The sequence below is a fragment of the Branchiostoma belcheri genome, unplaced genomic scaffold (genome assembly GCF_001625305.1).
Source record: "Branchiostoma belcheri isolate BF01 breed outbred unplaced genomic scaffold, Haploidv18h27 scaffold333, whole genome shotgun sequence".
In the NCBI taxonomy this organism is placed as follows: domain Eukaryota; kingdom Metazoa; phylum Chordata; class Leptocardii; order Amphioxiformes; family Branchiostomatidae; genus Branchiostoma; species Branchiostoma belcheri.
In genome coordinates this window covers 97,372-109,566 of record NW_017803947.1, presented here as the reverse complement: position 1 = coordinate 109,566, position 12,195 = coordinate 97,372, and the positions used below count along the sequence as shown (strand labels likewise).

Genomic DNA, 12,195 nt, shown 5'->3' with positions numbered 1-12,195 from the left:
TCTCTCCCCCTCTCTCTTCCCCCTCTCCCTCCCTCTCTCTCCCCCTCTTCCTCTCTCTCCCTCTCTGTCTGGTTTATTGTCTGTTGTTCCCCATGTTCCGAGGGTTAGACATGCTTGCACACTGATGCAATTAATCTTGTAATGTCAGCTAACATTATATGATAATAAAAATATCCAATATACCTGCTGGAATGTCCCTTCTCTGGCCATGCGCAGGAGCTGAAGCCGGTCTGCTTCTGTAGGAACCTCCAGCTCCAGCAAGATGCACCCTTCTCCCGCATTTCTTAACTTGCACTGCACGTTACATTTCTCTGCCATCATTGTCGAGAACTGTTCTCGAGTTTCTTCATGACCAAGCCTCTCAAAAATGTCCTCCTTTTGTTTCGGATTGATTCCAAGTTTGATGCAGGTTTTCACAAATTCTACAGAAAAGGGCCAAGCAATACAATCGGTTTCAATATAAGTACCAGCTGATAAGAATTTCTTGCAAATGCAACATAACATGTGCATGTAAAGTTTATCTGGAAAAAAATAAAAGTTCAACATAGACAGTCACTGTAAATAAGGATGAAGGTGTTAAATATCATGTGCTCAAGGCTAAAAGCAGTTACCATATATTAAATTAATAATATGTATTTTTGTTAAGTACAACATAATCAAGTAACTAAAAACACAAAATCCTATTGAACATTTTTTACAGTTTTATTTACTGTTTAGAAGCCATATAATTTGTCTTCTCAGAAAGGTACAACATAATCAAGGAACTAAAGACACAAAATTCTATTGAAGAATTCATACTAAAATTACAAATACTAGTACAAGAAACTTTATACAGTTGTTATCCTTTCATCACAAGCTAGTTAAAAAGATAGTGCTTACTGTCTTCAGGTGGCAGCAGTTTCCCCATGATGTTGTTGTCCCCAATGTGTACATTTTCGCAGCCTTCTATGTCCTTCCTGCTGTACAGAAGAACAGTTCCAGGCTGGCGGATCACAAGCTGTGGCCGACTCACAGCAGCAGAAGTCGCACCTACGAGTGCTGAACCTTCACTCTCAGGGGTTTGGGCAGAGCCAAGCACATTGTTGTGGCCTAACTGTACAGCAAAGGAGTCTTTCACCTTAACGTTCTCATGGATTATGACTTGATCTGGCTTCTCAATGATTATAGAACTGTGGCCTTGCACTTGCTGGAGTGCCGATGAGGCTACATCGATGGTTGTTGGGTTGTTGGAAGTCACTTGTAGGTTGTAGGCTGTGGTCTGTTCGGCAACTTCCAAGATGGCGTCCCCATGCCTTTTTTTTGTTTTTGTCTCAGACAGAGACGAAAAACTCAAGTTGTTGCCCGGCAGCCTGTCTAGAGTAGTTTCTGTAGTGCTTGGCATAGTTAATGCCGCCTGAATTGTGGCCGTTTGGTCACTATTCTCCTTCTTTTCCTCAAGAAGGCTTGGTATCTCCAGACATTTGTCAGAAATGATTGGGTCTTCGTTGGCACAGTCAATGTTCCCATTTCTTTTGCCATCGCCGCCTTCAATGTTGCCTTTTTCCTTCTCCATGTCTTGTGGTCCTTTGCTGCTTTTGCTACCATGGATTTTGAAAGCTGTACAAGAGTATGGATCTCCAATATCAGAAGTACTTGTACAATTTTATAACACAGCAGGCTCAAAATCAGAACCAGGTTCAAAATGGAGGTTTGGAATGCACCAGCTTTGTTCCCCCTGCACAAAGTCAACTAGATCTTATTACAGGTGCTCTGCACTGATTGGCTCAGAGACAAGCTACCTAGTAGTATGTAAACAGTACACTGCCAGAGCCTTTACATACATGTGCATGTAGTATCACTATATCAGTACTGGCTGTATGGGAGGGGGGAATTTACCTGCTTTGGTCCCTGCACAATCTTGCCTGGATCTGAGCGTTACCAGCTCATGATTGGTTGCGAGGAAGATTATGCACACAGTTTATTTGATGACTGAGGCAATGTGCGCAGAACTTGATACTAAGTAAGTCCACGAGACTCAAGTACAATGTACAGGTAGGGGGGGGCAAAGTCCAGGCTTGGACATACTGGCAGAGTTGTAAACATCATTTATGTACACTATGACAAACACAGTACAGTCAAACCTGTCCTAGTGGCCACCTCTTTAAACCAGCCACCTGGCCATTTTTTTCTAAGCATCAATAATTAGGCTACCTGCCCAAGAAGGCCAACACAAGCATCCTGCTCATTAAGACCACCTGTTAAAACTGTCCAAGAAGACCAGTCTTTACATCAGTACTTGGAGTGGTCCTCTTGGCCAGGTTTCACTCTACCAGATACAAACTATTCAAGCTGAGTTTTGTTTGTATGGATAAAGAAGATAACATATAATGTACATGTACTGGTAGCAGTATATAATTATGTACATGTACATTGTATACTTGTTTTGTTTTGTGTGTTTGACGAAGATCTGAACTAAAGCTATGATTTCATTCAATTTTCTTTCCTGTATTTACAGAGTTCCAGCTCTTGACTTGGGCAAGCTAGTGGACAATGACAACACGGTAAGAATTTACTCATCACTCAACAAAATGTAAAAATAATTTTTCGCCATAAACACATACTGTTTTACCAAATATATAAATTATGTTACTGGACTTTGGCTCATTTCTAACCATGCATATTGACGTAACATCTTCAATCAATTAATAAATCCATCCAATGATGATCAATCATATAGTTTATTATTAATAATCTTATTGTTTTCCAGTTGTCGAGACCCCCTGACACGTATGCCCAGTACCCCACTCTACACAGCCCTGGGGCAGCCTCTACTGTCAGGTCTGTTGTCACAAAACTTGGTTGCCAGTTCATGATTTTCAATCTATCTTAAACATGTAATCTATGCTATGTGACATACATAGTTATGTGCATATGACATAATGACAAGTTTTTCTCTTGGATTTCAGTTGGGGAACACCCATAAGTTCTCCCTTTGCTCTGCACTACCCAACTGGTGGACATTTGAAGGTAGGAGGAACACACTGTCCAAAAAAGGTTACCTTCATGAATATAGGGTTGGGTGCAAACATACTGATTTGGTGTTTTAAATGCAAATGTTCCTTTTATCCTTGTTTGCATTGTTGGTAGATAATATTTTTATTTCCACCTACAGGGAGCCTATGGCAAACCAGCTTCAGGTCGTGTGAAGCAAGAACCCAAACAGAAGGTTAATTTTTTTCTGTTTTCTTTCATTAGTTTCAATGCAGTTTAGAGACAAAGACCAAGTAATGATCCAAGTAAAGATCAGGTAAAAATCCTGGTAAAAATCAGGTATATATAATTATATTATTTAAATAATCCTATTTTTATGTGTTTACCTTCACAGAAGGAAAACATGTTGTTTTTGCTCAGCTTCTTCTTCTTCTTCTGTTCCAAACAAATAAGGTCAATGACCTCAACCAGCCTTCTATCACAATGGTAACCGGTGCTGTAGCAACACCCTGTGGTGTTGTGTTACATTATGTAGAAGAACAAAGTTAGAGAGACTGCTCACCATATATGCATGTATTTGACTTTGATAAATATTGTACTTTGCAAAATTAATGTTACCTTATTAGTTAAAAAGTCATTTTCTATGTTTTGTCTCATCTTCCATGCCAGACTGCGTGGGATGACCCTCCAGTTCCAGACAACCTGCCCTCCCCCGGAGAAAAGTACAAGGCCCAGTACCGACAGTACCAACAGGAGAGGGAACTGCAGGTGCAGGGGAATGTTCCACTCAACGAAGGGGGGGACGCACACTGTCAGGTTGAACCCAAACATTCCCCCAAGGCACCAGCTAATGGGGACACTAAGTGAGTTACAAAGTTTGTAATATTTATTTTACACAGAGTTTACAGAAATCTTCAATTATATAATATTCTTGTGATCATTGCAGTACTGTTTTCTGGTTTCTTCCATGAAGGGCAGACATGAAGAAAAATTGACATTTTAAAGTTTTGGTCAACCAAAGAAAAAATTGAAGGCTGGCATTATGTCTAAGACTAGTTTTTAAAGTATCATTCATTTGTTTCAGTAGCATCTTAGGAGGCATTTTATGAGATTAGAAGACTTTCAATTTGAAAGTATATCTCACTTCAAAACTGTATTTTTATATCTGTTTCAATGAAAAAAAAATGATTGTGTACATGTCTCTAAGACATTCTGAAATTGTTCTCTCCTCTCCTCCAGACTGGATTTCCATGACCAGGAGTCGAGTGAGGCGACACTGGACCAGGTTGAGGCCATGCAGCTGACCTTCACACGGCAGCCCTACAGCCACAGGCAGCAGCAGAGGAAAATGGACGCTGTGAGTCACTTGCTTGTTTATCTGTTTGTCTGCTCATTCATTTGTTCTTTGCTTCATATAGTCATTATGTCCTTTGCCCTTTCCTTTATTCAGTCATTCATTTACTCATTTATTCATTCTTGTGGAGTATGAGTGAGTGAGTGAGTGAGTGAGTGTGGGTGTGAGCGAGTGATTTAGTGAGTGAGTAAGTGAGTGGGTGAGTGAGTGAGTGGCAAGTTATACAAAATGTACATGTAACCCAGCTTTCACCACCTCCATCCTTTCTTGTAGGCCTGGGACACTTACATGAAGAAAGAAGAAATCAAAGATCCAGACTTTTCCCCTTTCTCATTCATTCATTCATTCATTAATTCACTCACTCATTCTTTCCTTCTTCCCTTTCAGGAAGACTTGCGTGAGGAAAGAAGAAAACAGATGATAGTAGAGCAGGTGATGGTGGACATGTTGTCGCGCGCAGTCATCAGCGATCCTGAGCAGGACAGAAGAGAGGCCGCGCCTGACCACCCCCCTCCCTCCCCGTTCGGCTTTGGGCCAGGAAACTACACCAGTAACAGGCAGCACAGGAGGGACCTGCATAACACCAAGTCAGTCCTTTCAAGAAAAATAATATCTATTATAGTCCTTGATGAGCTTACTTAATAATGATGGGAAGAATGTACAAGACCATCCCCATTACACTACATGTAGAAGAGTTTAGTATTTTGAAGTCCGTGTTTTTGCAGACTCTCTGTCTATTGAGACATGTATTTCACTAGTGCTGTCCTTTTTATGTTTACCGAAGAAAAACATATTGTTTTTGTTTATTTGTTTATTTGTTTATTTAAATTTTTCACAAAGTGAAAGGGAGGGCAAAACAGGTGCGAAGCACCTTTGCTAGTTGCCCTCCCACATACAAAAACAACAAGAATGTACATTACACAGTCAACAATCTATAATACAAGTAGGGCACAAAATATCATATAAACATAATCAAGGTAACAACAATGAATGGAAGAGATGACCATATCGGAACGATATCTAGTGAGGTCTTGAGGCAATACAAGAGCTACATCCACACGAAGTGGTCCAGGTACATGGCAGATCAAGACTGTATTGAGTGTTGAATCTGTTGTAGGCTACTTTTGCCAGTTTATGTTTCTGTTTCAGTTTTTTGCCGTTTCTTCTTCCTCGTTCATTCCAAACACTGACCTGTGACCTGGTCAATGACCTGAACCAGACTGTCTATCACCATAGTACTAACTGGTGTTGGGTTACATCATGTTGCTATTTTATAGTAGGAAGGATTTAGACTCCTGTCACCATATACATTTGTATGTGAATGTGTTTGAGCCACTAACAAAGCAGACCATATGCGAAGGTAAATATGAAAATGCATTTGGTTTGCAAATGTTTCTAGTTATCATTTATTTTTGTACAATTATCATGTAGGGTTAAGACGACAACATCACAAACAGAGGAGCTTCTCTCCAGAAGACTGAGTTTCGGGGCCAGATTTCTCACCAGGTTAGTTGTTCAGACTGAAACTTTATCCTCTTTTTTTGACTTTTCATTGCATTTTAGATGTTTTAGTGCTAACTTTTTGCTTCAACTTACATGTATACTGTAGAACAAATAAATTATATTGGTGTGACCTAACAGTTATTTTTTACCCCCAGGAATGGCAGAGATGCCCTTCGCGAGTTGCATGGCTTCTACTTTGCAGTCGACCATTCCATAACTGTGTATGAGTTCAAACAGTTTGGCAAAAGGTACTTTTCAATTCAAGATTTGTGTTGGAAGTCCCACAGTTTGTCAAATGATATTTTCTGGTTAATACATACAAGTAGTCTGTTGTGTGCTGAATGTGTTGACTTTTAACTATTCAAATACAACATATCATCTTCAATCTATATCTAATATAGTTCACATTAGAACACATTGCAACTTGTCACTGGATGTAAAGTAAAGGTACAATGTAGACATCCATAGATGCTTCCCTTAACGTACCATTCAATCATATAATTATATTGACAATCAATCAATCTGTTGTATTGCATGGCTGCAGTAGACATGTCTCTTCGAGATATTTTATTTTCGTTACATGACCTCCTCAGCTCCTTACCTAATGTGTATTATCATATTGTGTCTGATATATTTTCTTTCCTGATGTTGTTAATGCCATCATGTTTCAGAGCCCAGGCCCTGCCCATTATCCAGAGGGGTATTTACTACCATCACATCGGACGTAGGAAGGGGAGGAAAATTACCATCAAAGACCTGGCAATAGTGAGTCCAGAAACAGTCTTTAAAGTTGATTTTTCACTGTACTTTCATACATATTTTCCGTAGTCATGTGTAGAAGTATGAAAGCTTTTAAAAGTGAAATGTTTTACTTGAGAGATAGCCTTTCAGTCCAAAGTCTAGTAGTACCATAAATGATTTTTTTTTTTGCACTTCATAGTCTTCAAACTAGATTATGTATTATATATAAATTTGTTCACTTCAAATTTATGTGTATTACATCTACAGGATATGTTTTAGTTAGTTAAGTTAAGAGCCTAGTCTACGTATAACTTTTTTTTTACAGAGAACATGTAAATAACCTCAATAACAGATCATTTTCAGCACCAAGGACAGGAATGTTTTATTCTTTCAACAAGTTCGTACTTCTTAAAGAAAGAAAAGTATTCTTCACTGGGCTTGAAACTTACAGTAAAGGCTTTTACCCTTTCTTGTTTCCAGGGTCAGAACCTGAGTTTTGACACCAAGGCCCAGCCGTCCTTACCCGACTCCATCAGGCTCAAACCCACCGTCATACTCAGGGTCATCGACCTAGACCACAATGCAAAGGACATCCTCATGTAGGTCAAAGGTTAAACTGTCAGCACCTTGCTTGCTAAGTTGGAGTATATTGTGTCTTTTTTTATTACGATTAGATGTTTCTGAAACAAATTTTATATTCAAGTCTGAATTAAAAAAGAGGTTGTGCATTACTTGCATTCTTCCAAAATCTCTCTTTCAAGCTCTTATTTTTCTTTTTTGATGTTTTTTTTTTTCTTCTTTTTCATCTCTCTTTGAGCCTCATAATTCTTATTTTGACAACAGATTGCTGTGTGTTTAGGAATGTTTGACATTTCCGTACCATCATGATATCAATTATCACATAGAAGACAAGCTCTCTACTTTTACTTTCCTTACGTTCGCTTCCATTTTTTTTCCACTTTTTTTTTCTTTGAAGTTTGACGTTTCTTTTTTAACCACATTTTTCCAGGGAAGACATGCAGCTTTCTGCCCAGGGCGACCACGCCTTCACTAACCAGGAGATCCAGGACCTCAAGGTCTTCAGGGAAGTACAAGGTCAGCACAGCCTGTAGCTCTCTATGAAATAAAAATTGGTCAAAGATACACAAGGTATGCCAAAAATAGTTACTCAAATAACTGGTTATGATTTTGGAAATGTTTGCACTCGTTCGTGCTTATAAACCTCATTTTCACCTGGGTTAAGAGTAAAGTGCCTTTTCCAAGGGCACAAGATTGGTGGCATGGCAGAATTCGAACTTGGGACCTCTTGGTTCCAAGCCGAATGCTCTGTCATTACACCACACGACCCCACTAATATGCATCGTTCCATTGCTTGTTAGGAAGCTTGCAGCAGCGGCTAAGAAAGCGAGGAATAAGGACAGTGACGAGTCTCGGGCATCACTTCCGCAAAATCGACAAGTCAGGAGATGGGGTGCTGAGCAAGTCAGAACTTCGGGAGGCTCTCCAGCAGAACAAGATGGACGTTTCTCCTCAGGTTTGTTTGTTTGTTTGTTTGCTTTTGTTCCTTGCTTGGATGAGTTACATTTGTTTGTTTGTTTCGCATTACCGGTAAACTGCCTTTTTTAGGCATAACACACCAGTTTTGCACATGTAAGTATAAGCTACACATGTAAGACCAAACTGTAAGGTTTGAACCACTCACACCGGGAAGGTGTTCTTTTGTGACAAAAAGTGCTCTTTTCGATAAGTGTGGTGGGTTCTTCACCGTGCATGGGGTGTGGCTCTCAACAAACATGGGACATCCATTTAACGTCCTATCCGAGGGACGTCCCTACCCGAAGCTAGGTACTCATTTCCACCTGAGTCAAGTGAGGAAAGTTGTGTAAGGCACAAGATCGGTGACATAGGCAGGATTCGAACCAGGGACCTTCTGCAACATCAAAACCTCATACATATGATTAGTCTATCCTTTTAGACTCAGTGCATGGTAGTATTTAGAAAAATGAATTTCGTTGGAATCAAATATCTTTCTTCTGTCCACAGCACTTTGAGAGTGTTTGGCGTATCCTGGATCAGAATGAGGACGGTGTGCTCGACTACGGGGAGTTTATGAGGACGTTTATTGGGGAGATGAGCGAGTACAGGAAAGCTCTCGTCAGAAAGGTTCGTTTGGGGGTTCATTAATGAGAAGTTTATTGCAAATTCGTGCCCAGGCTAATTGCAAATTACAAACAAAAATCAACAATGAAACAGAGAACTAAAATCTACATGATAAAAGGTAGTTGTCTAAAGCTATAGCTATGTCTAAAACTATGTCTAAGGGTTTTGACTTCTCTTTTTTAGACCATGGAAGACGTAATGTCCCACCTTTTCCAAACTTAGTGGGTTTTGGGAAGTTAAAAGAAGAGTAGTTTAATGACCTATCATGAAATTTTATCTGTGTTGGTGGTTATCATAGTAGAATGTTGAATTTTATTGCAACACAATAAGGAGAGAGAGAGATCAGATTTTCAACGACCACTGTTGCCTTCATCAGGATAATTAATGACCACCACTTCCAAAAGTAAAATCGTGAGAGTTACGGTAACTGTTACAGACACGTGACCTTATTCACACTAGACTTTAACTTGTTGTGTTGGAATAACGTTCAACATTGTACTATAATTAATGACCTATTCAATTAGAGCAGGAAGCTGTAAAATGTAAGGTACTTAGGTGGACTAGCTGTTTCACTTATTATAGTCATTAGTGCTTCTGACACTCATTAATTTAATGAAAAAAATTGAAATTATCATACTTTCCTCTCCCAAGGCCTATGACAAGTTAGACCCCAACAGAACTGGAAGTATCAAACTCAGTGACATGCGGAAGTTCTACAACGCACGCAAACATCCTAAAGTCTTATCAGGTGAGAAGATTTAATTAAAAATCTTAGCTTTAGGTTCCTGAACATCTGAAATGTAAGCAAGATGAGAGAAGTTTTGATCGTGTAAAAAGAAAATCCCTATATTCACTTTCCTGAACAGTTTCTTGCACTGCTAGGCCCTCAAAACGTTCAGTATTCAGTTAGGATTATCATGTGTCACTACTCACTAGCATTGTGGATCATGCTATTACCATTATTACCATTTGCCATTATTATCACTAACATCTATACTCCAGGTAAAGCTAGTGAACAGGAGATACAGAACAATTCTCTGTGAAAATTCTCTGTGCAGTTTTATACACTGTTAGGACCCCAGAAATATGCAGTTATCAGTTTTGGTTATCAGTATCACTATTATATAACATTATCCCTGTAATATCATTCTGTACTCCAGGTGAAGCAAGTGAAGAGGAAATGCTTAACAGTTTCCTGGACAGTTTCTCCCACTGCCAGGACCCCAGAACCGTGCAATATCAGTTATTAATAGGCATAAACTAACCATGATGATAACCATTGTGTATCTCTTCATTCCAGGAGAGGCTAGTGAAGAGGAGATGCTGAACAGTTTCCTGGACAGTTTCTCCCACTATCAGGACCCCAGAACCGTGCAATATCAGTTATTAATAGCCATAAACTAACCATAACAATAACCATAATGTATCTCTTCATTTCAGGTGAGGCCAGTGAAGAAGAGATGCTAATAACAGTTTTTGGACAGTTTCTCCCACTATCAGGACCCCAGAACCGTGCAGTATCACAGGCATACTGCTTCTACTACTACTGTCAGTCAGTCTCAGTACAGTGTTAACATACTGTATATCTTTATTTCAGATGAGGCTAGTGAAGAAGAGATGCTGAACAGTTTCCTGGACAGTTTCTCCCACTGCCAGGACCCCAGAACTGTGCAGTATGTGGAGTTTGAGGAATACTACGAAGGAATGAGTATTGATGTGTCCAGGGACGATGATTTCGCCAACATCCTGAAAAATAGCTGGGGAATTTAAGCTCGGGCTTCTATGGTTACAGTTAAAAACATCTTTAAAAAATTTTAACCCTTGGCCTTCTATAGCTAAGGGTGCAGTGAAAATTTCAACATGATGCTGCAAAATAGCTATCAATGTAAGCTTCAGCCTCCTAAGGTATACACCAAAAACTTCAACAACATTCTAAAAAGTAGGTGGGGCATTTAACCCCAGGCCTACTAAGGGTTCAGTGAAAACAAAATTCTGCAGTTCTGCAAAATAGCTGGGGAATTTAAGCTCTGCATTCTAAGGGTTCAGAAAAACATGGTAAATGGTAGCATTCCAGGGGTGTACCCAAAGCGTCTGCAACATGTTGCAATTGGCTTTGGAATTTAACTCTCTGCTTGTTAAAGTCATGTGAACCAACAATATGAAAAAGCAAGAAAAAACTTTCATGAAGATACATGTAATAAAATATTCGATTAGCAATCTCCAAGCAGCTATTGGGTTAAGGGTGTATAACTAAGTAGATATATTTGTATAAAATTGCATGGGTAGTTTTTAATAACAGGTGTGAAAATCAATGAACATTTTAAATGGGGTGAAATTTATTGCGCATACATATTAGTTTCTCTATAAATGTGGTGTTGTATATTATGGAGATAGGACACGATATATATGATCATGACAAAGTTTGAACCAGAATGTTGCTTGTTTTAAGTTACATATACACTTAAACAGTATGATTACATTAATTGTTGGTAGTAAAAATGACTCAAAATGACTGCAATGGCTGTTTGGATATTTAATGCAAAATATTACCTGCCTAAGTAACAGTCTGTCATATTTTCCCATAAATACACAGAAAATAAAGTTAACCTTTAATTTTGACATCCAAGGCAAACATTAATGCAGTGTTACTAGCATGTTTATTTTATAACGTCGATACATTCGAATCTCCATGACGACAAGAAAACACAACAATCCAATTCCATATAAGGCACTACGTTCTACTTGCGGTTTTGCTGACCATGAACGAAGCACCCGATTTCACCAGGTGCAGTTACACTGAATGTCGCTAGAAGGCATCACTTCACAACACACCAGACGGGTCTGTCTACTTTTCAAAGGCAACCTTACAGGACCATTGACAACGACGTCTCTACATTCTAATTTGTAAGAAACATAACATCTATGATACGTCGGTGAAGGTTAGACATCCAGGTAATAAGATATCAGTACGCACAAAAAAATAGTTACTCAAGCAACTGAATATGAAGTTTCCAAAATTATGTCCAGTTGCTTGAGTATGGTTCCTTCCTTAACCATCCATGATTTTACGATGAGAATGTTTTGTTGGACAAACATTCTTATAGCGGACTAGAAAGTAAGGTGTACTCCGTAACCGTACACAATAGTAAAGACTAAAGTGCTTATCAAACCAACATTTGCAACAAGCTTTCGCTCAAATCTCTGACCCATTTCAAGTTGAAATGACGATCCCTAAAACGGGACGGTGGCCGATACAGATTGCTGGTCACCTTTGCCCCATTGCTGACGTCACACGTCCACGTGACTTACTATAAGCTTTGGGTCATTCAAACTTGAGAACGGACAGAGATCTGACCGAAATCTTGCTCGTAAGCTCTAAATTACTTTTGTGAATGGCTATACTGGTAGCGTTTTAAATCTTCATTATGCAAGTTACAGTCACAGATGTACTTTCATTTAAGGTTTCT

At 39.1% G+C, this 12,195-nt stretch overlaps 1 protein-coding gene across 1 annotated transcript; it reads left to right on the top strand.

Moving 5' to 3' along the window:
• Positions 1-2,023: 2,023 nt before the first annotated feature.
• LOC109475344 (calcyphosin-2-like) lies at positions 2,024-11,609 on the top strand. The gene is made up of 17 exons (XM_019775957.1): positions 2,024-2,031; positions 2,495-2,540; positions 2,747-2,817; positions 2,946-3,006; positions 3,152-3,205; positions 3,640-3,833; positions 4,210-4,327; positions 4,712-4,911; positions 5,756-5,830; positions 5,983-6,075; positions 6,499-6,592; positions 7,049-7,167; positions 7,578-7,663; positions 7,948-8,102; positions 8,612-8,731; positions 9,380-9,476; positions 10,326-11,609. Exons 1-17 carry the CDS (start codon positions 2,024-2,026, stop codon positions 10,496-10,498), a joined length of 1,764 nt encoding a protein of 587 aa, XP_019631516.1. The 3' UTR covers positions 10,499-11,609.
• The last annotated feature ends 586 nt before the right edge of the window (positions 11,610-12,195 follow it).